This window comes from Coloeus monedula (assembly GCF_965178545.1).
Source record: "Coloeus monedula genome assembly, chromosome: 17".
Classification (NCBI taxonomy): Eukaryota; Metazoa; Chordata; class Aves; order Passeriformes; family Corvidae; genus Coloeus; species Coloeus monedula.
Genome location: NC_138797.1, coordinates 7,646 through 33,967, shown reverse-complemented (window position 1 = coordinate 33,967; position 26,322 = coordinate 7,646). Strand labels below are relative to the sequence as shown.

Genomic DNA, 26,322 nt, shown 5'->3' with positions numbered 1-26,322 from the left:
GCTGAACACAGTATCTGAGCAAAAATAATTTGGGTTAAATGCCTTTGTTTTGTGGCTAATTGCAAAGACCAGAGGACTCCAACAGGCATCATCAAGCATGGTGTGGAAGGGGAAGGGTTTGCTGTTGGTTGCTAGATGACTTAGACCTGCCTTGGGCCTTAGCTGAAAGCTGTGTCCAGGCTGGTGTAACCATCACACTGACCTGTTGTGGGCAAATCAAGGTCCTGATCACCAGTGGAAAGTATGAGATGTTGCCACTGTGGCAGGGCTCTCTCTATGGTGGTTCTCTTGGTGCCTCCTCCTGGTAGGTCTAGTAAACGTGCTGTAAGCAACCAAACTGCACCACCACTACAACACCTCTCTCATTTTGCACTTTCAGCAGATGAGGGTTTTGCCAGTGCTGAGCTGTAAGCTGTGACTACTGCATTGCCTGGGGGCACTGCAGCACCTGCAGATGGGAAGCTGTGCTCCTGTAGATCATTTTGTCAGAAATGGCCACTGCAAGAATCCCCGGTGCAACAATAGGTAAGTTCAACTAACTAAAAGAACCAACTGCCTAGCAAAACCTGCTTTAAAATGAATTACGAAACAGCTTTCTCTCTGCAGTATTTGATCCTGTGCCTAGGTCCAATTGCTTGGACCAAGATTAGAGTCATACCAAAGCAAATCCAGATATGAAATTTAAGAGTAATCACTCTGTTTTACCTCAAATAAGGCAAGAATTCACATTTTTTTTTCCTCATTATTTTGAAATTTCTACCAATATAGTTCCACATACCAAGCACTTTACTCACTTGTGGAGATGATTTAACAGAAAAAAAGCACCATCATCATCACAATCGCTACGTACTTTGCCACAATGCAGGTGTCTTTTAATTCTAATTTCCAATTCAGTACCAGGATTAGTTCAAATAATTTAATTATTCCTCCATATGCCTTACCAGAACAAACAGAGGATGGACATTATTTCAAAATATACACCAAGGGGAAATGAAAAAAAAAAAATTAAAAATCAATTAAAATTCCAGAGACTTTTTTTTTCTGAAATATCAACTTGCATCTTTCATAAGAAGAACAGTTGGGAGCTCCCCCAGCACAGAAAGCACATCCCAAATGCTTAGGCTCCCCATGCAGCCCAGGATGGCTGGAAGGCAACAGATGGGATTCAGCACATTTTCACAGAAGTTTGAAATACAGCATCAGCACACCCAGAAATATTTTAAAGAAAAATTGAAAATCCCTGATGGTGTTGCTAGAAAGCTTATTTGATGGCAACTTCAATCCATTACAGGTCTCTTGATAATAAAGTACATTATTTCTGAGGCAAACAGGATGCAGTATCTCCAGCATCTCTGTTGGGAAGGGGAACAGAACTGGAGGAACGTGGACTGACACAAAAGGAGTTTGACAGCAGGGTCTGCACAGCCAGATATGACAGCTAATCTTTACAGCAGTAAGGTTCAAGTCGTTCCATCCACGAACTAAGGCCAAAGAATGAGGGCACAGTAATACGTGAGTGGTTAGGGCCATCTGGAAATTCCAAACCTCTTCTCCTGTGCACTCAGAAGATCACTTGCGTTTCAAAGAGACCGTTCAGTTCTCCTTGGAGGCTTGGAGGTTTTTTGGGGGTTTTTGTTTGTTTGTTTGCAAATGGAGCGAGGTCATTGCTTATTTTTTATGTTGTCTTCCCAAGTTCAATTTTCTTCTGGATGGCACGTGCTGAGTGATAGATCAAGGAGTCAATGAAACCTGCAACTAAAAGGAGAAAACCAAATGGATGAAGTCAGACATGCCTCAAAGAGAGAACAACTCTCAAGGAAAGAAAGCACAAACCCTGCTGTCAGAGGAAAGGAATCCCAGGTCCACCAGACAGAAAAAGGTTCTGCTGCTGCTGCTCAGAAGAGTAAAGTCCTCATCTCCTCAGGACAGAAAAGACCCAGCCTGCAGGGCAGAGGTGATCATGCTTCTCTAGAAAAGATCTCTTTTTCAGAAGTAAAAGAGACAGGCTGAGTCATATGTGTTTACTGATGATTGAGAAGAATTTGGAGAGGAAGCTGAAGTGGAGAGCTTTATGCCACCCTGTTGCCTTGACTCAGCTTGCCAAGGGCATGTTTCCCATTTCTTGCTCATTTTTACCTTCAAAGTACCATATGCTGCCCTTGATGGATGCCCTTTATTGGAGACTGCAATGTACACCCACCAGACACAAAGCAATACAAACCACTGCCTTTAATTCTTTCTGCAGTATTTTCCCCAAACCCCTCTGGCCCTGAAGAAGTGTATTAATTCAGTGCTTGTTTGTGACCACAGAAAAACTCAGAATGGGTCTAACGTACCACAAACCCCAGACAATCAAGGTTTTCACAGGACAGGAACCTTGAGCTCCTGCCAGGGAGGGAACACAAAGACTGCTAGGGAGCCTTTTTTCAATGACAGGATTTTATAAAGCTTCATAGTCTTCTTCTATTCAAAACCTCAATCTAATCTAAGCAGTAAGTAAATGATTACTTGGCTGTACACAAAGACGTACATTTCAATACCATACAAAGAGTTGCAGCTAAAATGGGAATTGAATCTTCTGTTTATTACTATATAATATGGAATTATTGGACTTAATACTTGGTCTTTGAGTAATGCTTCAGATGACACTTGTGTGGTTGTTTTGCTCTGAAATTATCTCTACTTGTGGAATCAATTTGACATTATTACTCGAACACTGTTACAGAGATGACTTTAGAAGAGCATAGAATCATCTAGGTTGGAAAAGACCTCTAAGGTCATTGCATCCAATTGTCCCCGGCACTGCCAAGCCCACTGCTAAACCATGTCCCTAAGTGTCTACATGTCCCTACATGTCTTTTAAATACCTCCACGGAGGGTGACTCTACCACTGCCCTGGGCGGCCTGTGCCACAGCTGGACAACCTTTTCCATGACGAAATTTTCCCTAGTACCCAATCTAAACCTCTCCTGGTGCAACTTGAGGCCATTTGCTTTCATCCTGTCCCTTTTAGAAGACGAGACTGACCCTCACCTGGCTCTAACCTCCTTTTATGTAGTTGTAGAGAGTGAAAAGGTCTCCCTTGAGCTTCTTTTTCTGCAGGCTGAGTAACCCCACCTGCTCCTCATTAGACCTACGCTCCAGCCTCTTCCCCAGCTCCATTCCCTTCTCTGGACTTACTGCAGCACCTCAATGTCTTTCTTGTCGTGAAGGGTCCAGAACTGAACCCAGGATTCAAGGTGCATCACCAGTGTGCAGCCAGGGACAGTCACCACCCTGGTCCTGCTGGCTACACTATTGCTGGTACAAGTAATTGGCATAACTGGCCACCAGTTGATTTTATCTCTAGAATACAGAGTCTGAGCGCAGTGTATGGCAGCAAACATGAACTGGCTGTGAAACTCAGTCAGTGCTAAAGGGCACTTGAATTTGTCATGAAAGTAATTTTTGAAAGCCTTTTCAAACCACAGAGATGAACAGGATAAAATTTATTGCAGACAGAAATTCTGTTTAACATTATCAGGTTAATTGAGCACTGTGACACCTCAGATGATGGGAAAACCTTGCAGATAAAGGTATGATGTTATAGGTATGTGATACAGATGTTATGTGACACAGTAACTGGCTTCTCAGGTCCCTGACCACATCTTTGGGCTGGCCCTTAACACCCCACATCTCTGACTATGAGCACCCTGGATTACTACCTGGAGAGCAAGGCTAGACCAAGGCTGTTCCCATGCACAGACCTGAGCAGATACTGATTAGCTACTCCAGAAGCCAGCACCAAGAGTGAAGTGCAGATACTCAGACAGATCTGCAGGAACAGCCTCTCCTCACAAGACCCCATCCAGTCCCTGCAGAACAGTAGCCAGAGCTCCTATGTCTGGGAGCACAGTTTGATATCTCTGAGACATATATTATGCTCATGGCAACCTGGATTCACAGATTTTACCAGCTTTGGTTCCACATGAAAGCAACTATCTGACCCAAGCTGGCCAAGAATGCAAGTAAAGATGCTTTCATCTGGTCAGTGAAGAACAGCTTCCTTTCAAAACAAAATATCCTGTAGAGCATCAGAATGAAATACTATGACAGGTCTACAAATCTAATGAAATGAAATGCTGTAATAGATCTACATCATCTACAGCATCTCCAGTGCTAACTACAGTCTGATGCCATTCCTGTGGCTCTGCAGAACATGCTGTACTGCCTCCCAAAGGCTGAAATCATCTCTCTTCATCAAATGGGGATTTATTATCAGACATGCAAACTTTAGAAAGAGCAAGACAGTAAATGCTTACACTTTAGAAAGCAAAATGATTGAAAGGTGCAATACCTGTAAATATGCCTCCAACAATGGCACAAACTCCGGTGAGAAAGTGAGTAAAGGACCTAGAATTTGAACAACCAGCATGAGCTCAGATACCAATGTCAGGTACGTAACAATTAACTAATAATTATAATAATGTTCATCACACCATATAAGTATGCATTACCTAAATATTCATAGCTGACAATCTCAGATTACAGAATTAATTAACCCCTATTGGCTACAGAATGGAGTTTGTCACTGCTACTTTTAGTCAGCAGCACTAAGAGGAAGAACTGAATTTATAAACCTAAAATATGGACTTTTAATCCCTAAGACATTATTCATTCCTACTCAGTCAGAAGGCATATCAGGCTCGTGTAACACAGTAACTAAATCACTAAGCACATGTTAATACATTTTAAGATACATTGTCTATCCCCCATTGTGAACCTCAAAGACTGGATAGCTTCCCCTCCCCTGCAGTTACATGCCGGCCATTAATCCAGAGAGAAGAAGAGGTTCCACACTGGCTACAAGATGTAGAAAAGCTATAGAAAATGCAGAGTAAGGAACCAGTTGGACTGTGTGGGTACTGCTGGTAAGATGGGTATGCTCTGTAAATCTAGTCTTCCCATTAGAAGTCCGAACCAAGAACCATTATATCACACGTCTGCTCCTCGCACCACTTTCCTTTTTCATCTTGATACTGGATTACAATGCTTCACATAATAACAGAAAAAACCAAGTCCCTAACCAGGGTTCACATGGAGAAGAAGGACATTAGTGAGCATCTCTTCCTCTCCATTGGCTGGGAAGGGGCTTGGATGAATTTCAGGCATTTGCACTGTCACATCTAAGTGAGGATGAAGTTTCAAGCTACACAAAATGACAAAATCAATGAAGGATGAAATGAAATAAAATGAAATGTCTCTTACCTGTGTTTCTCTGTCAGCTTCACCATCATGGGCGAAAGTTCATACAGCACAAAGACACCAGGCAGACCCTGGTCTCCCAGTAGCCCGTTTGCTATTTTCTCATGTCGTGTAACTGAGAACTGGTTAGTCCTTACCACCTACCAGGAAACAAACAAAGCAAATGCTGTTTTGCTAACAGGGAATAGGAAAGGCTACTAAAACACGAGTTCAGTGAACCACATCAGTGTAGCCCTGCCCATGTGGGCAGCCTGACATTGGTTAGAAAGAGTCATGAAGAGCTCTATCAGGATCAGGTATTTGCCATGAGGTCTATTTTTACTATAGGCTACCAGTTAAAGCTGCAGCTAGCCCATAGTATGAGGGATGCATCACACCCAGGCTGGACTTAATGGCTTAAGCTGTCCCTCTCAACCCTAAGTCTATGTCATCCTCTACCAACATGCAGTCCTGCTAAGAATGCTTCAGGAGACAGCAGTGATGGTGGAGAGCCATAAATAATCAAGAGTGAGCATAAAGGAAACAATATATAAAAGCAGGAGAGTGGAGGAAGACAGAGATAGCCTATCTTCACATAAATGAAGATCACTCTCCAGCATTCTTGTGTGCCCTGCCATTCTTCTACATGTTGTTCATACTAGTCCTATTCTTAGAGCAATTAAACTGGCTTTCTGTAAAATGAAATTATGTTCTGTCCTCCCTACTAAGTTGGGATTGACTAAATTGACACAAATTACAATCCAGCTGAGAAAGATACTATCCCGGTTTCTTTACCAAATTCCATACTTGGGGGTTCCAAGTACTGAATGTACAACACAGCCCCTGGTATACACCTGGCAACACACCTGGATCCCCAGTTACTGTCAGCATCAAGAATATGAGGAGAAAGTGAAGGCTTTCACTTGTCAAAGTAACAGGGAAAAAGGTACTTACTTCACCATCTACTTTCCTATACACAGTGGGGACCACTTTGACAAAATATTGAAACATCATGGAAGCTATAAGCAAAGACAGGGAGAGACACAATTAATATCCAGCAATAAGCTGGAAGCTTTTGTGTAGACACAGACTAGTTTTGTTCAATTTGTCAGGGAACATCTTTTTGCACAACAGCTACTGGAGGTTTTCAAGGACAGAAAAGTTAAAGTCTGAAATGAGTCTTCCTTTCACCAAAGTGAATCTTGTTTCTGCTCCAACCAAAACCAAAACTAATGGCATTTTGGCCTTGACTAAATGGAAAACCTACAAACTTGCTATAGCTTTACCAATAAAACTTCTTGAAAATTCAATTCTAGCCCAGGAAAATTTATTATTTTTAACCACATAGCCTTAAGAAAACATACTCAGGTCTACATGGGTATCTTATATCAACTACAATTAACATTGCAGTTTATTCCTGTAGAAGCATGGCATTTATTGTATCAGAAGATGAAAAGGAAGATCTGGACCAGTGAAGAAAAAAATAGAAGAACCCCTACTGTTGCCTCAGACCAGCCTCTTCCTTCAATTCTCTTAAGGATAACAGAATGCAAGAAAAAAACTTTTTGCTATGAAATTCCCTAGAGAAGATTATTCACCCATTTCTACAGCAGAAGTAATTCTTGCATATGGTATCTTTAGCTGCAATAAACATAAATCTGACCTGCAATCTACTTCTCCTACTTCTTTACTGGATCATGTCTTCAAGAATTTACCAACTGGTTCCCTGAGGCTCAGGATGAAAAGCTTGAGCTCATACTATGGGCTAGCTGTGGCTTTACCAGTCAGCTACAGGCCCTCCCTCTCAGATAGTTTGTTACTTCACAGGCTAACTACAGCATCATAATTGTACTGAACATTATGACATCTTTTAATTTTTCTGTATTTTTTTTTTAATGCTGTCCTCTGATTTGGGTACAAAGATCAAAATCAGTGGTAGAAAACTTAAAAGAACAAATTCAGATAGGATTAACAATCCTATCACCACTTCAAAGCAAATCACTTCCTTCTCCAAGCTTTACTACATACAGCTGCAAGTACCTGCAAAGACAAACTTTTCAGACTTCAGTGGACCTAAAAATACCAAAACTCTGCAGTGGCATGTAAAGGACCTTTCACAGAAAAGCAGGCTTGTATAAATAAACACATGCACAGCAACAACATGAGGAGAAAACTGTCTTTCATTCTCAAGCCAGCAAATCTGGAGCTATCCGGAAAAGATCAGCAATATTTCAACTTCACTGCAGCTTTTCAAGCTCTTACTGTTGGGTATGTCAAGGTACGGCAGACACCACAGCTCTCCAGCAACTACCAACTAGGCCTTTTTTCTCTACCCTGCATCTTCTGGTTCTCTCTTACTTCAGGTGTCTAACAGATGTTGAACAACATCTGAGGAAGGCCTCTAATAATGATGTGCTGTACCTGCTGTTGTGCATCCACGAACACAGAACAGAGATATCTTTCAGAAAGGTCACAGAATCCAAACATGGTGGCAGATTTCTTCCAGGTGAATGGAGACAGATGCTCCAGAAAGAGCACAAGGTGGAGGAGTCACATTTCACGTAACTCTGTCAGGATTCTTGTTAAAACTGGGAACTCTGCTCCTGTTCTGTTCTAACACTTATTAATACAGACACTTAAAAAGAGACTTCTCTCAGCTGGCTTTTACCTTGCTGTGCAGTGACGGCTGTCCCATCCAGAGGGTTCACAATGCCTGGATAGTCCCTTCCAAATGAGAGATGTTTGATATAGTGCGTCATATTGATCTGAAATGGAAATGCTAATAACTCAAACAGCTGCATAGCACACAAGGGGGAAGGTAAGGGGCCTGAAGTTCATTATTTGTATATTTTTCTGAGTGTGGCTCTAGAACAGAAACAGGTGCTCCCTTTCTCTGTGCATCCTAACAGTAAACTCCAAAACATTTGCTCTTCTTTTTTATTCATAGGAGATTTCAAGACGTGGAATTTCTCCTTCTCTTGCTGGAAATCCTCAGATCCTGGTGCCCTTTCCTCCCATCTACAGAGCAGGCTCTCTCACCCACTCCTCTCGCTGCCATAGGAGCACATGCTATCAGCTGCCTTGGAGGCACAGGTATGAGCATCATCTGGTGACCTCAGAGCACAAGGTAAACTCCAACAGATCCAGAAGCAGTTGTGACAATATCAACCTTAAGAAACTGTGAAGCATAGATTAAGGCAGGCTCAGGAAGAGAGGCACAGGCTCACCACGCAGCATGCAAATGTCCCAGAACGTATTTCAGAACCCTCTGTGAAAGCAGGTTCCAGGTTCTGCTTAGACTCATAAAGCCAAATCTGCTGCAATCTAGGATGTCAATGTGGCAATGGGAGGGAAATCCAGAAGGAAAACAGACTAAGAGAACTAGACCACTGCCTTAGGAACACTTACATTATCAAGTCCGAAGCTCTGCAGATCGTGAACTGTAATAGAAAAATAGTTAACAATATAGCTCACATTGTCATAACAATAATACATGTCTACCATATTCTAGCAATAAAGAAGCTCCTCTCATTTCCATCACAATCTAAAATTGCCTGGGTTTCTCTCTTGCTTGCATAGTAGGGTGTGTGACAGATAAAACTGCTTTAATGCCCCTCCTGACACAGAGCTACTGCTAGAAAGAAGGAAAGTAACTTTCATTTAGGGTTACTTCAGATTAGGTAATTCAGTCCTCACCTGCATGTATTCTTCATCTAGGGCAAAAACAAGATCCCAGAGGCAAGAAAGGAAAGCTTTGCTGTTAGCCACACATAACTCCTCTCACTGCTGTAAAACATAGAGGCACAACAGATCTAAACTAACAGCTGAGCAGAGCACATGCTTTAATATCACATGCAAGTGCCCTAAAAAAATCGTCATAGTCTTAGTAAGTCTCAGCACTCTGCCTACCAGCCTTGCTACTGCTGCCGAGAGAACAGAGTAGGAAAGGAAAAGTCTTTGCAGGGATGGCCTGAGCAGGGTATTTGCAAACCACTGGTAGGGTTGAGGTGACTGTCACCAGTGCTGGATCTCTGCCCTTCCCACATACAGCAATATGACAATGCTGGCAGCACCACACACCCCTAGAAGGGATCTGGCACAGATACAGGCAGTGGGAGGCAATGGATATCTTTTAGTTTGCTATTTAAATGACTTTATGCAATACCAGAAGCATCAGTCTCAGGATGAAAATATAAATTGCAACTCCGTTTCAGTATCGCTTCTACCAGGTTTATCCAAAGTCACACAATCATCTCAAAGAAGCCAGAGGCTGTGGCCATTTTAACAGGTAAATTCATGTGCTCAGGAAGGCAGACCTCACCTTTCACCTTAGCAAAATGAAACACACATCAATAATCGTGGGCTATTACTTTAGGAGCTAATGGAGTCAGATAACCAAGTGTTGCTACATTAAGGAAGATTAGGAATGCTGCTCCCTTGAGAGTCTAGCACAAGACAAGCTGCAAAGCTAAAGATCTGATTTGAACTAGTCTCTCCTTTAAAACATTTACTTAGCATGAGTGCACTGTGGACTTCTTTCTATTAACATTTTTCAGTAAACCACCAGAAGCTGTACTTGTATTTATATAAAACCCTTACTAAAACCAAAGAGATATGCATGCAAAACACAGAATGTACAATAAGAAAAGGAAATGTTAACCTTAAAGTACCCTCCTCCTAAGGCTCGGATGTAGGGAGAGGTCCTTGCATTTCATAGCTAAACGCCCAGGGACTAAGGCTGCAGTACTTGGAATTAAGGCAATGGTTCTGCATTACAAAGAGCTCAGAGCTGCACTGGTTTCAGATAATCCTTTTGCTGTCTCTGACTGGAGCACAGACCTGTCACTGCCACTAGCACAGTGACAGCACACAGATTTGTGTGCCTATGCTGACAACTGTATCAATGAACTTTATAAAAGAAATTCCTAGTAAAAATTTGGAAGTATATGTGATGGTGGGCAGAGGAAGGAAAGACAGGAGAAGTGGCCTTGGCATTATGCTATACTGTTTTTCTTAACGGTTACCAGCAACACCAGGCTGTTTCATGGTGCACTATTATTTGCACTTAAGTCAAGAGTTCCATGGCTTGGCTGCCAGTGAAGTGTCAAGTCTTGCTGCCTTTTGTACAGACACTAGCAGGCTAACCTTCAATTATTACAAAGTTCCACAAGGATCCTGGCTCTGGTGAGTCTGCACTTAAACTGCACCTACATGATGACCCTTGTGGGTCTCTTCTAACTCAGGATATTCTATGATTTCATACCACCAAAGGAATAAAACTTTCTTTGTCCCGCCAGCTTTCGGTCCCACAGCTCATTCCTATCCCACCCACCTTTCAGTCATGAGCCACATCAGTCTGTAAAAGGTTGAAATGCATGTCTTGCTCTATGTGATGCTATTTTTCCAGCCAGAACAGCTCCAAAGTAAGGTGAATCCCACAGGTGCATCAAAACTTGCACTGGCACAGTGATGCACAGACAGGCAGAAGGATGATCCTCCAGGTAGCGGTGCTCCTAGAACCCTTCGCAGGATTATGGTGTTTATCAGCTTTATCACCTGGGTAGTCACATGTGACGTTGTACTGAGGACTAGTGACGGTGACAAAACTTACAGGAATAGCACAGTACCAGAGAAATCCCAGGGCACCACTTGAGAAGGACCAGACATTAACTAACATGTCACACCAGATTTACATTGTGCGTGACCCCTATTATTGGTTACGGCTATCCAAAACAAAATGTCCTCAGAGTGCTCTGCTACGCTTTCCACAATTAAGTACTTTTTATAAAACTCCTCTCCAATAAGTGATTTACAGCTCAGCAATAGAGCAGTTTGGTTCCTAAATCAAGTCTTCCAATAGACCACAGGTTTACTTCTCTTTGATCACTGATGATTATGCTAAGCACATGTGTACATACTCTATGTTGCAGATACATTTTTAGCTAACCATAGTTAGTTTAACATAAATCAGCAGGCTGTTTAGCCTGCTAAGAGAAGGAACAGGACAAGGAAAGAGAACAGAAGATCTTTATGAGACTGTCTGCTAGGACCAAAGGCTCTTATTTCTGAAGAAACAAATACATTTCTTCATTTCCTTAACCACAGTTAATAGTCAAAATAAAGATACCTGTGAAACATCTTAAGTTTCTCAAGAGCTCTGTCTGCTTTATAGAACCAAGATTTGTTCACTGTTTTAGTACACAGTTTTAACAATTGCTGTCTGTCTGAAGAATTCTCCCAATCCTGCATTTCTGACCTGAACAATCACAAGGCCTCCTTAGACTTCAAAATTCAGTCCTTAACCCCTAAAAGAGGATTAACAGCACTTACAGCCATTCAGGACTATGTCAATAAACATGTGAAGGTTCCAAGAAACCAAAGACAGCCACCCAAACACATTACTCCAAGGTGAGCTAGGACACCACTTTTCAAACTGGGGATGAATTTTATGGAGGAAAATACCTTACAGGAGCACAGTGGCAGGAAGATGGAAGTGGCATAAGGATGTGTTGTGAAGAGGGTAATGAGGCAGGGAGCAACACAGAAAACGCTGCAGCTAAAAGAAGGAGTGAGCAAAGCTGAGAATGAGTCCTCTGCCAGATGTTACTGAATCGAAACACCGCATTTCAACCTGCAACTGCCAAGATTACCCTTAGAAAAATCCAATGGTTTACTAACCCTTGTAAAAGTTCCTACAAGCCAGATTAGCTGGCTTGGTACATGAATTCTCAGGAGATATTCTCTAACGTATTGTACAAATTAGATTAAGTGAGATAATTGTCTCATCTGACTTGAAAAGGCAGAAGTCACTCCAACATGTCAAGCACATTAGCTGCACAGTGCAGCTGAACATTTGCCAACACATTCTCTCCAACATGGAGATATTAAAATCATTTAGGACAAAGATTCTTAACCTTTTCCACCTTGTTTACCATGGAAGAACGACTTGGAATAGCTCGCCTTTTAGCTTCCTAGAAGTCTTCTCAAATCCCAGCCTAGATCAACAGCTCCTTCCAAAGGAGATTTATGGGCTCAGCAAGTAACAAAAATTATGTTAGTTCTGCAGTTCTGAGGAAAAAAAAAGGATACAGCAACACTTAATCTCAAGAGGTGCACTGGGAAAACAAGCAGAGTAGGAGAGAAAAGAGAAATGTTCAGATCCTTACAAAGAAAATATAAAGAGATTCAGGTAGACTAGCATTTAAAGTTCATACCAAAAAGGGGAAGAGTAACATCTGTGCTAGTGTGCTTTCTAGGCCATATAAAATGACCCCCTAGATAGCTAAAGGACTGATATTTGGTGAAGCAATCATTTAAAGTGTAACAGAGAACCCAAAATGCAGGAATTAATCACCAAAAGGAAAAACACAGTGGAATGTGCAAATATGTTAAGTGAACTCCAAACCAGCATGCCAGACAACAATGCTGGTTATATTTAGATTCTTTTCCAGTCGTAAGAGGCAAGAGAGGTCATTTTAGGAGCAAAGCTATTCAGAAATGCACTCAAGGTTTATATTTACAACATATTAACATTCAAAGCTGGGTAAGAGGTTTTTATTCTTAATCAGTTCTGTGCTACTTTCATCTCACCTGATGCACAGAGAAAATAACAAACCATGAGGCTGGTTTTGTTAATTCTGTTGCAAGATCCAGACAAAGGTGAATACAGGAAGGATGGGGGACAGGGGAAATGTATGTTTGAACAGCATATCTCAAAGGAGGTTACGTAAATTCCATTTTTTGTTTGTTTCAAAAGCTTGTTCATGTGTATTCAACACTGTGCAATATATATATTTAACACTAGTCAGTAACTGTCATAGACTTATAGGGCCTTATAGACTTATGGGCCTCTGAATCCTTCCCAGAGCAATTCTGATCCCCTCTACCCCCCTGATCCACCTCTGGTGGTGCTTCTACAATAGCATGATTTCTGGTATGGAGAAGGTAAGGCCGCTCCAGAGGGCTGCTTGACAAATGTTAAGCATTCCCAACAACTGGTACAACTTGAGGATGATAGTGAAGTGACAAATGAAAATGTCATTTTTGTTGTCTCCAAAACAGACTTGATATAACTTGAAAACAGTTTGTCTACCATAAATGGGTGAAACTTCACGTCTTTCACCACCAAGACAACCAAACTCTGATAAGATGTCACTGGCGTAAAAAGAAAAGTCCTTAGCAATGCTGAGGATGAAGTAAGACTCTCAGCATTCAGTATTCAGTATGGGGATAAAAGCAGTTCCCTAACAGACATTACTTTGGGATAGAAGTTAGAATGAGCTCATACACACTTCCTCTATGGAAGGAATAGTGTACAGGTGATCAGACAATTTGGATCTCCTTCACACTCAACTGGTGTCCTGATGGAGACTGAGTCCCACATCAATTTTTTTCAAGTATGTTGTTGGGCAGGAGAAGAATTCAGATAAGCAACTGCTATCTGTAGAGGCTGGGCAATAGTAACAGGCCCACTACTACTGGGTCTGTAGGAAAGGAACAGAGAATGAGGCTGCAGTCTCTGCAGAAAAAGGAGTTAGTGTCACTTGCTCTTGGCTGACACTGAGAAGGTACCAAGGGACTTGAAAAATGACAACCAGTCTGCAGTCAAACACTTGGTATCTTTCCACAATTCAGTAATCAAAACACAAAAAAGGATGCAAAATAAGAGTGGCTTTTTGGGGTCATCCACAGTGTCCAAGTAGGAGTTCGAATAGTTCTGGCTGTCAAACAATCTCTAGCAGAGAAAGAAACAAGCCCTTCCTTAAATACGTAAGCAGAACACTAATGAAGATGTACAACTGACCAGTGGATCTGACTCCCAGAGAGCTAACAAAGCTTTGCCTTTTTAGGCAAAGCTTGGTGGCTCCAAGTAGGCAGCTCCTCTTCCAAGACCATCATCATCTCAAAAATCAGCTTACCTGTGTTTTTCCCTTCCACAGTCATCACCACAAAAGAGGATGAAAACAAATAGTAATCTCTCAAAAACAGCATCTTCAAAGATAACTTTGTTCCTCCAGCTGACATGTAGGGTGTAAGAAAACCACAATATTTGGACCACATACAGACTGCTCCATCCACAGAAATTGTCACAGACATTGTGAGCATGTCTTCAGGACAGAATGTCCTGAATGATGCCATCAACACCTGCTTTTTTTCTAAGGAATTGAAGGAATCCAATGAGACATTTTTAAATAATCCTAAAAAGCTCTCTGGCTGTAAAAAAGCATGATGCTCAATGTCTTCTCTTAAAAAGACATGGTGGCAAGAGTCACGGTGGCAAGATGATGGCACCTCAGCAACAGAATGGTCCAAAGACAATCTAAAGGAGGAATGAGAACCCTCAGCTTCCCCACGACTATAAGAAATAGAGCAAGAAAGATGGAAATTATATAGATAACATCACTCTCTTGAAGAGCCTACCACTACACAGGTGAAGTTTCTGCATGCAGGAAACTCACTGTCAACTGCTGCAGATGAAGCAGGAGATGGCTGCTACTGTACAGGCATGGAAAGACATGGCAGCAGCCCATGAACCACAAACCTCAGAGGTTAAACAGCTAAATCACCCAATCATTCCTATGTCCATTCTGAGACAGGACGGAAATACAGAAGGTGTGAACTGCTGCAAAAGAAAACAGATAGGATATTCAGAGTCATAAACAGGCACAGCTGATGCTGGAGGCTGTACTTGCAGATGCACAAGTGAAAGAGAGAACTGCACCAAAACCTGCAGCACATCACATAACTCCAACATAAAATCTCAGTTTAGAATTCAAAGCCTAAACAGATGACAGTGAAGGAACTCCAATCTCAGCAAGAACCAAATGAATAAGCAGGGTTTGAGGCTGTGCTGCTTAAAACAGAAGACTAAGTATTGGTAATGTTTGACTCTGGCCTCCCTTAATGCAGGAGAGGCAGAACTACTAGTTTCAGTGTTAAGAATTCTGATGGAAGTCCTCCTTACAATCTCTTTCAATCCTGCTCCTAATGATCTGGGATTTCTCAGTGCAACTTAACAACAAACAACCATTTGCAGCCAGTATGACATTCCGGAGTTGGGGGTCTTCTCTGATACTGATGATGCCACATCATGGTGCAAGCCTAAAGTGACCAATTTTAAATGGTTCCAATAACTTGGAATGAAAAGCAGCATCACTGCTTGCTTCAAAGGCAACACATTTCCTAAGGTTCAGCTCGGGTTCTCAGGGAACAGGGGATGTGAAGGACAGAGATGGAGTACCCGTCCAAGAAGTTCAAGCATTGTATTTATGCACTAGCTAATAGGTAATTAATAATTTTTTGGCATGAAGGCCTAAGATCAGTTGTGTGAATCATCCTAGACAGGACAATTCTGATGACCTAAGATTAGGAATGAGTAGCAATACACACTAAAACATATAGTAATCGTGAAAACTAAGCTAAAATACTACCTCTAGTAGTAAAGCGCTCAGCCTCTAATGGAGAGCTGAGAACACAGACCTTATGCAAATGAAGTGATATATAACTGAAGTTAAATAACTAAACAGAAATAAAATTGCACCTTATACAGTGCTGTCATGAGTGTCAGCTCCTCTTACTCTACTCTCTGAAATAAAGCCATTTCAACTTGCTTCTCCCCAGAAAAGAAGTTACAGTTTTAAGATGTTAACACCAAGCACAGGACAAAAGTTCAGAAGCTCAGATCAGGATTACATTTGCAGTCAGATCTACGAAGTGCTGCTTAACAGGACCCTTGGCACTGTCACAGTGATGCCCATACCCATTCCCTGAGTGGAGATCTATGAAACAACAGGAACCCTCAACATAAGAAGAGAGGAACAACACAAGAAAATGAAAAGCTGATATGCAAGCTTCAGTGTTTCAGTGCCACCACAAAATAAAACTCCAACCATCAGCCGTACAAACGTGGTACATACTCCAATGGGAGCCAAGAAGAATGGTGCAGTGGACTGAACTTTCCACAGTACTGATATTCTCCACTCCCATATTCTCTACTGTTTCATATCAATAGGAAATAGAAGAAAAAGCAAAAATACTGTCAGTCATTACAGTTCTGCATCAAATAAGTCTAGTAAAATTATTTAGTGAATTGTTAACGCGACTTTCAACAACCGTTTGGAATATTCAGACTTCTCTTCGACATTCAACTTCATCCTGTGTTACATTCTGTTAAGTGTATTAACAGGACTGCATGTTAATGCAGACCTTACTGAAGGAATCAAACACCACAAACACATAAGTTCTTGTCTGGAAATATGACTCAAATGAGGTAAGAGTTCTGGAAATATCTCACAGAACCCTGTCCTCTAATGCTAGTCAAATTCTTTATCTGTAATTAAAGGGAGAAAAAACCAAAGGATTACAAAGAAAGGTTACAGTGAGGCATGTACAAGAAAACAACCATGCTCTGAGCAGTCCATTTCCCTTATGGGTCAGGAAAAACTCCTTGTTTGTTGGCTAGTGCCATGAAAACACTGGCAAGAAAAAGGCTGGGAAAAAAGGAAAATCACATGTTACGAATAATTAGGAAAGCAAGAGAGAACAAAAGGAAGAAAATCATTAAGCCACTGCGTCTCATGCTTAGCCTGGACCTTAATTCTGCATGCAGTCTGGTACCTTCAGACAGAGCTGAACTGAAACAGGTTCACAGAAATCCTGCAAGGAAGCTCAGAGGTCAAATGGCTTCCACAAATGACCAGCTTCATAAGCTGTGACTCTTCAGCAGGGAAAGATATGCCGTGAGCCCCACACAGGAAAGGCCTATGACATGCTGAGGGACAGCGAGAGAGTGGGAAGCAACCACACACTTTTTCCATAGATAAAGAGGAGGCCATCAGATACAGCCAGTGGGAACAAGAAAATGAGTGGATGAGGTTGGCAGTGACTACACAGCCCTTTTGGGTTTTATCTGTATTTTCTGACTGAATTTTTAATTCAGCTGTACAGCACTTCTGGAGGACATGCAATTAGAGAGCTATCCTGACTTCCATCCCCTCCTCTCTATACACCAAGTACTTGCTCTGAGGCAGCCAGCCTGCATTCCTGACTGTTAGAGAGATGTAATGCAGAGATGCTTCTCCTTATATATGCTGTGACATTGTTGATCCTGGCTGTAGTAAGGTTGCTGTTGTCATGCTAGTTTAAGCACACAAAGCAGGTTTTGCTGCAATAATGCTGCAATAAGTGAGATTTTTTTTTTATTACGAACAATCAGTATTGTGGGGAAAACCAGGCTTTTCTCATTATTGTTGTTTGTACAAAAGTGCTTCTTCTGTGCTCAAGAGTTTGTTTTTCTCCAAATACACCAGCTACTCTCACCAAGCACATTCACATTCTCCCCTGACCTTTACCTCAGTGGTACAGATTAAATTGGAGTGAGTGATACAAGTAAAAAATACAGATTTGATGTGTGCACTCTTCACTGGATAAGGAATCGGTTGGATGATCACGTCCAAAGGGTAGTGTTCAATGGCTCAATATACAGATGAAGACCAGTAACAAGCAGGGTCCATACTGGGACCAGTACTGCTTAATATCTTCATCAATGACACTGACAGTGGGATTGAGTGCCTCCTCCGCCTGTTTGCAGATAATAGCAAGCCGAGTACTGAAGTTGACATGCTTGAGGGACAGGATGCCATCCAGAGGAACCTGTACAAGCTTGAGAAGTGGGGCCAGTGAACTGCATGAGATTTAACACGACCAAGTGCAAGGTGCTGCACCTGGGTCAGGGCAACCCCCAGTACCAATACAGGCTGGGGATGAGCAAGTCAAGAGCAGCCCGGGGGAGATGGAGTTGAGGGTGTTGGTGGACAAGAAGCTCAACATGACCTGGCCATGTGCAGTGGCAGTCCAGAAACCACTTGCATCTTGGGTTCATTCCCAGCAGCATGGGTAGCAGGTGAGGATTCTTTCCCTCTATTGCACTCAGGTGAGACCCCACCTGCAGAGATGCCTCCAGCTCTGGGATCCCCAGCACAGGAAAAATGTGGACCTGCTGGAAGGAGTCCAGAGGAGCCCACAAAGACGCTCCAAGGGCTGGAGCACTTCTGCTATGGAGAGAGGCTGGGAGAGCCTGAAGAAGAGAAGGTTCTGGGCAGACCCGAGAGCCCCTTCCAATACCTAAAGACAACTATTAGAAATATGGAAACAGACATTTTAATAAGGTCTGTTGTGATAGTACAAAGGGCAGTGCTTTTAAACTAAAAGAGTGCAGATTCAGACTAGATATAAGAAATTGTGTATGTTGAAGGTGATAAGGCCCTGGCACAGGTTGCCCAGAGAGCTGGTGGGTGCCCAGTCCCTGGGAACATTCAAGGCCAGGCTGGATGGCACTCTTAGCAACCTGCTCTAGTGGAAGGTGTCCTTGCTCATTGCAGGGGGGCTGGATTACATGGCCTTTAAAGGTCCCTTCCAACTCAAACCATTACATGATTTTGTAAACTACCACTATTTTTCTGGCCACGCTATATTTATATAGATACTCAAGGAAGTCCTTCACAACTTAAATTTTACTCTGAAACTCATGAATGGAGGAAAATATCCCTTCCAGAGGTACTGGTAGTCAGGTTCTGGACCAAACACCTTAACTGAGGATGTTTGACTGCAGAGCAACAATTTTTGCAGAACTGAGAGACTGCCCAGAAACATTCTCTCCCAAGTTCTTCCACACCCATGTGGCAGCACCCCTAGAAACCACTTTTCTGTTTGTCCATGATAGCTCTAAAGCACTGTAAAATAACTTCAACAATGTCCTCCCCACTGAAGCAGTGATGTTGTTACCATAGACAGTAATGCAAAGATATTAACAGAAAATGGTCAGACACACTTGAAAGGAAAAGGTCAAATAAGCAGGAAAAGAAAATACTTTACCATGTACATGAGACTGTTGGAAACTTTTTCCTGGTGCAAAGTGGAAATTTCCAGCTACCTGCAGGAGAGAGTAACCTTTTATTAAACAGAGTGAATCTATGTAAGTAAAGAAGTTACTGGTGTTTGGATTTTTAAGATTCTGTTTACACAAGACAGATACCAACCAACTCATTTTCACAGGTGATAGTAGTAGCAGACATTAGCCTAAGAAAGGTATGAATTTCCCATGTTTCTTACAGGCAGTGATGCTGAAAGCCATAATTAAATACTGATGTGGATAATAGCTGTTCTATGCAGATTATTTAGTAAACATAAAAATGAGGAGAAGCAGGAATTAACTCCAAGGAGGGAACTGACTAGCCCTTCAGAAAATACAAAACAGTATCAAAGAAAAGGAGTGGAGAAAGTGAGAGTGAACAAGGTGAGAAAACACTTAATACAATAATCAGGAGTGATCCAATGTATACACACAAGAAAAAAAAAAAAGAGAATGCAAAAATAAAGCACTAAACCTACCAAACCGCCCTCCCGAAACAACCCAACCCCCAAAAAATCTGCAAAAGACAAACTGGTAAAATTTCATCCGGGACTCTGAAAGGGATATGGATATTAAGTGCCAATCCTCCCTGACACTTACTAGCAATCATATAAACTCTGCCCTGGAAGATGTGAATGTTCCAAGCTCACATACTGTATTACATCTTCAATGCCATGGCAAACCTATGCCTTATGTTAACTGCAGATCTGTTGAGAATGAGGATGGGCAAAATTACAAGTGCCTAAAAACAGGCCCCAGAAACTTCCCCAGTGACACTCACACTTGGACCGTTCCTACATCCAGTATTCCCCTTGGAATCTTCCTGCTCATCATACATTGTGAGAGAGGGTCCCGTAACAGATCGCTACCTATTATGATACTCAAATCACAATGTCTGGATTTGTGAGTACAAGATCTACTTTCTATAAATAAAGATTGTGGTCTCCAGGAAAAATACACAAGGATTAAAAAAAACCCAAAAGAAAAGAACAGAGTTTGAAGTAAAAAAAAAGAAAAAAAAGCCTGGGTCTGACTTCTAGAAGGTACTTGGGTATGTAAACTGTGTGTTTGTGGGGGTAACCTGCAAAATGACAGGTTACATAGTTACCTGGTGCACCTTATATATTTTCATACATCACTTGCAAAAACCACCTCTCTGAGCATTTTCAGCCGTGACAATCAACTCCAATAGCCTTGCTTCCACTTTTTTTCTAAAGAAAACATTTCCCTCTCTCCAACACCTCTGCAGGTGAGTTGTTGGTTACTGCTATCTCCAGCATCCACTTGTGGCCTCTGATTTAAGACCAGAAGGGCAGGTGGAACAATTCAAGCTCAAAGAAGCTGCCTCTCCTCCTTCAAAAATCTCAGCAAAAAGACTCAGTACCCAGGTGGGAGGAAAAGGCAAAACTTTTGCCATGACTTCCTACCAGCCTACAAGAATACAAACCAGAATTAGCCTCTTCCCACTGCTCTTCCTGACTGTCCTCTTGGACCCCATGACAAGTACAAAGACCTTGCTGATCCCAGAGGTTATTCTATGAAAGTCTTGTGAGCACTTAAAACTGGAAAAGGAGAGGAATGCCTTGACTCTGCATTTTCACAGTCCTCACCATCATGCAGCAGGTTCACAGCAAAAGCTCTTTCTCACCTTGTTGACCTCTAGGAAACCATACACTTGGCAGCCCTCATTCTTCTGCTCTTGCATTTTCTGGCTAAACCCTTCCCTCTTGCACTGCTCTATGCTATCTGGATTCTTGAAGGCCCAGCCTCGCCGCCTGTATGCTTCTCTGACATCATCACAAGTATTACAACACCTGCAAAAAGCACAAGCACCATCTTACCATCTTTACCATTAAGAACAAATGCTCCAGCGCAGGACTTGAATCCTTGATGGATTCTTCTTCAACAAAGCAACAACACAAACATTGGGGACTGGACCTTGAAAAGTGGCCTAATGCCCCTGAATGAGCATTAGCTTCTTGATGTGCCTTTTGAGATTTGAAGGTGAGGATGCACGCTATTTGAGTGCAGGGCTGGAGTCTGAAGAGGGCTCTGCCTGGCCTTACACAGCCAAGGCAGCCCTTGGCAAAGTAATTTGCCACAAAAACAACATCAGTGTCCCACAGTTACGAGCAGTTTGGAACTTCCTCATGTGAACAAAGCATCTGCCTGTTTCTATTCCTCCTTTCCTTTGTTTTTAGGCCAAGACATTGGGCTAAAGGGGGGTTTAACAACAAATTTTCTATGTACTTTTCTACCTGTGGATAACACCTTGGTTACCAGAAAAAAACTCCAGGTTTCTTCCTTGGTTTCATGTTTTGTTGGACATGTTGAAGGAATTCCTGCTGTTGAAGGCAGCAACTATGAATCCCTCAAGATGAAAACACCTCTGGGAAACGGCACAACCTGACATATGGGACAAATCAAGTTACTACCGAGCCAAAAATAGCCAGGATTAGTCCACAACCTATATGGACTATCATGGATCCATTTTTACAGTAACTTGCTGTTAGGACGAATGAGAAATACAAAAAGACACCTATTGTTTGTGTGAGCCATAGATGTCTGGTCTTTGCTCCTGTAAGGATGCAATGCCAGCAGCAGAAGCAAGAAGGCAAGGCCAGGACATAACCAGGTTTTATGTCAAGATAGCTCACGTAACAGTGAAATCATTTAAACACCTCCTCTCTGGACACCAAACAAATGCAGAAAATCTCTTGTCTGCTGAGATACTACTTTTGTACTGCTTAAACAGGCATGCAGACAATCCAAACAACCTATAGATGTACCTTCTCAACAATCTTAAGTGCAGCTTCCAAAGGCATAGCCAAACCACAACAACTTGTATCTCTGAACATATGCCTAAGAGGAGGATTTCATTGCACAGACCTTCACAGACATTTGGAAAAAAAATATGCATAAAACATACCTGGATTCAAGTGCTAAGAAGATAGGAAAAAGGTGTAAAGGTTACCGAATGTCCTCTGACTCTGCCCCATAACAGCTCTCGCAGCGATCAGCATCCAAAGAATTTGGATCAAACACTTTTTCTTCTTCTTTTCCCAGCTCTAAGACAAAAGAGGATTCAAAGTGATGAGACACATCTAGAAATTCTGTCTTGTACTCGTGTTCCGCTCTATGTATAATGACTGTTCCACACACAACATGCAGCTGCGCACCTTACACCTGACGCCCACCTGAAATGGTATGTATGTAGCCTGCTGACATGTGAAGTAAGACCAACAAGGAGCATAGCATTTGTCATCTCAAGAACAGCCTCCATGCAAAGAATTGGCTATCTGTAAGCCTTGTTGGAACATCAGACATTACTTGCATAAAGGCTTTGCTAAAACATGTCTTAAGTAGACCCAATCAGAACATTATGAGTGACACAAGACCTGCTTCACAACACGTAGAATAGTTTTTGTCCCCAGACAAATTTGTAATTCACAACCTGTGGTGGCTGCTAAGTGACACAGTAGTAACAACACTATCACCACATTCCCATGACAACCAGAGAAATCCTTGTGCCTGCCAATTGTTCAGCTCTTGGCTTAGTTTAGCCTTTCAATGTCAACAACAGAAATGTTAAATCTAAAGTGATACAAAGCTACACATTTGGCATGTTGATACACAGAACTACACTGACTCCCAGAAAAGGGAGTAAGTAACTCATATTTTGGAAAGGAAAAGTCAGAACAGTATTACTGTGAGATTGAAATGCTTTGTCAGAATCACTTCCGGTTTGTATCAAAGAAAAAGGATGAGTCATAACACATAAAAAATGTAGAGGAGAGCTTTATGTAGCCAAGGATCACTTATTACAACTTGCAAATAATATTTTTGCATATATATTTATCAGGTGTGCATTAACACACACAAAGTTAATGGAGTAAGGTGCAAGTTTAGGCTAAAGGGTTAAGTCACTGGAGCCTTCCCTGGAGAGAGGCTCTTTCCTTGAACCACATAGTCCCATTTGTTCACCCACTGTATTTAAACATACAACCAAAGCTAAGTTTTGCCAGAACAGCTGCTTGATTTCTAATCCCAAAAGACCACTAACTGCGCAACTTTATTCCTCAAATGCATCCATGGTTCTTTTGTTGTAATTTCAGAGGGACCAGGCAAAGATTTCCTTGCAAAAGTACTGAGTGTAAGAATAGTTTAATAGATCTGCATGCTACAAGGTCTTCAAGACTTTGTGGCATTTAAACACTCTACAGCTGTCACTTGTCTCCATGAATCTCAAAACAGGCATACAGTGGAAAGACTACCAGAGCATCCATCCTGGACAGGCAAAACAGCATCTTACCGTGTCTCTCAGCCTCTGGAGTTACACGATTGCCAGCTTTATCCAAACGTTGTTTAAACAGATTGTGTTCTACATCTAGCTGCTGCTCTCCTGCTACGTCCATTGCATCAATGCTCAAATCTGAAACCAGTGCGCAAGGAAAGTGATCTATAAACATTCATTCATTATGGGCACACTGAGCCTCTTGAGTCCCTGCCAAGGACAAAAATTATCATCAGCATTCAGAAGTCCTACTCACAAGCACAAGGCATATGTGGAAAAACAACATCTAGATTGATCTTCAGTTTATCTCCCCTTGATTTGTCAACGTACAATTCTGGATGAACCTGAGAATAAAGGAAAAACAGAGTCCCATTTAACTTGGAAGAAAATCAAAAGGTCCCTCTCCCTCGGTGCTGTGGCCCAGGAGCTGATTTTTAAGACAGAAGAGATCTGCCAGGCACCTGAGCCGCTGCCATGCCCAGCCCAGCACACTCAATTTGCAATGGTGTTAAATCACTGGGGGAATCTCGGAACGTGTGGGGGTGGGGACGACAGAGCTTCAGCGCTTGCTGGCATGGCATGGCTGCTCGCAGGCGGCGAGACGCTGCGCCGTCCCGGCGGGACGCCACAGGCGGGGGAGGGCAGCTCCCTCCCACCGCCGCGGCCAGGGCACAGAAAAATACCGCGAATCGCGGGTCTATGAGGGGCGAAGCTGCTGCCTGGGCAGCCCAGGGGCGCGGCCCGCCGGGGGCAGGGGCGAGGGCCGACCGGGCGCCCAGAAGGGTCGCCCGCCGCGAGCGGGAGGTGGCACCGGGGACTGGGCCCGCCCCGTCGGCGGTACTTACCTCCTTTGTGAGGTAGTACTGCAGCTCCGAGAAGAAAAGCAGCACCATGATGAGCCCGCTGACAGCCGTCACTGCCGGGGAGACGAGAACCACTATCAGCCCCACAGCAACCCGCCTACCGCCGCCCCGAGCCACTGACGACCGCCGGCCCGCTAGGGTCCCCCGGCCACCCGCAGCCCCCGCGCTCACCTAGCGCTCCTCCGCACGTCTTCACCCGAAAATCTTCCAGGGTTTTAGGAAAGGCGTCGAACCGCTTCAGCCGCCACAGAGACTCCATGACGCCGCGCGGCCCGGAACCGAACCCTCCTTCCGGCGCCGGCCTCGCCCCCGCTGCCGGGCCCGCCCCTGGCGGAGAGCCGCTCTCCCAGCCCGGGACAGCCTCCGAGAGCGGGCGAGCTGTCCGTCGGGCCGGCTGTGGCGGCAACTCTGCGGAAAGGAAAGCGTCTCGGCAGAGTACCAGTGCGTTGGGAGAAAAAGGGAAGGGAAAGGGACGGAAAGAAAGAGTCTAACTGTATGGAAAGTATGCTGGACTTTTATGGCGTAAAGGAGTTGACTGCCATTCATATGCTTCCAGGTCAGTTTAGCAGCGTATCTGTCAAGTTTTACTTCAAAGGGACAGATGTGTCTTTGAAGATACTAAGCCAGGTCTGCCTTTTTATATAACCAACACAAAAAAATACCACTGGCGGCACCAGTAACTCATCACAGAAAAGCCACAGAAAATAACAGTGAATATTTGTTTATTTTACAAGCAGGTTTAAGAAGGATGCACAAAGTTACAGAAAGTACTAAAACATCTGGAAGAAGCAGAATGTATGAGATGAAGTGTACCTGGCAAATTTTTCTCCAAACTTCAGCACAACCAGCTTTTTCTTGAAAACTCAAGAGAACTATGCTAAATCATAGTTCTCTTCTTCTGACCAAACAACCAGGGTGCTCTGTTTAAGATAAAAACAGTAAAATAATTGTATCTGAAACAGGTTTGCACTGCATACTAATGTGACGCCATTTGTCTAGAAAAGAAATACATTAAATCACCTGTCATAAGGGACATCACCATTCTTTTTCCCTATTTTATGAACACTACCTTATATGTAATATATTTAAATATACTGCTTTTTTCCATACCCAAATCACTTATAATGGCAAGAATAGAAGGATGTTTTTAGAATAAATTATATAATCAGTAAGTGAATGGATTTGTTTTCCAATCTTAGTTTTATAGACCTTTCAGACAAGCAACTCAGTACTTGATACATAAATATTCAAATTACACTGAAATACACTATAAACACTTATTTTCAGAGTGATGGAAACTCACAGACTTGTGAACCCTGGAATGTGTTCAGGAGCAAGGCTGTGTGACATCACTGCAGCACACAGATTTGCTCAAGCCTTGGCCTCAGGCACTTGAGCTCCTGTAGAACAGAAGCAGATATGGGGAACTGTTAAAGTAATTCCTATGTCAACAGTTCTGAGCTAGGAATTCTAACATTTTTAAAGTATAAAACTTAGTTTCTTTTATAAACAAATCACTCTTTTCCAGCTGTGCAATGTCTAATTTCACAAGGAAGCAACTGTGATCATCTTGGTTTCAAAAAAGATAATGCATCTGAGAGTCAAGAGATTTATTGTTGAGGAATGGTTAGAGGATCAGGGACACGGGTCCCTGGAAGAGCTGTACAAGCAAACACCTTTTTAGCTTGACATAAGTAGGCCTCTTGCTAACTGCAGAAATCAGCAGGCCTTTGTAAGCCTCTTGCTAGCTGCAGAATAAGGAAATCGTGAGAACAGAAATAATGAGAATAAAGAAAGAAGGCAAGGACACAAACACAGTGCTCTTGACAATCCTGTTACAGATAAACAACGGGATGTGCTGACAAGATGTACTGACCATGAGAAATGAGGAGGAACCCTGAATCGCAACATTAGCAATACGTGTAAAATGTAGCTTTTTACCCAGCATCAACAGACAATAGAGAAGTGACAAGTATGCATATTTGAGTGTATAAAAGAAGAATCCTAATTCCAATAAACCGAAGCTTGCATTA

General features: G+C 42.5%; 1 protein-coding gene across 1 annotated transcript; it reads right to left on the bottom strand.

The window, feature by feature from the left end:
- Positions 1-866: 866 nt before the first annotated feature.
- ERGIC3 (ERGIC and golgi 3) lies at positions 867-24,564 on the bottom strand. The gene is made up of 13 exons (XM_082292668.1): positions 24,461-24,564; positions 24,272-24,342; positions 23,683-23,770; positions 23,445-23,564; positions 22,107-22,200; positions 20,781-20,946; positions 19,096-19,153; positions 8,632-8,663; positions 7,892-7,988; positions 6,178-6,242; positions 5,248-5,384; positions 4,337-4,392; positions 867-1,755 (listed from the first exon to the last, which is right to left on the bottom strand). Exons 1-13 carry the CDS (start codon positions 24,546-24,548, stop codon positions 1,676-1,678), a joined length of 1,152 nt encoding a protein of 383 aa, XP_082148794.1. The 5' UTR covers positions 24,549-24,564; the 3' UTR covers positions 867-1,675.
- Positions 24,565-26,322: the final 1,758 nt, after the last annotated feature.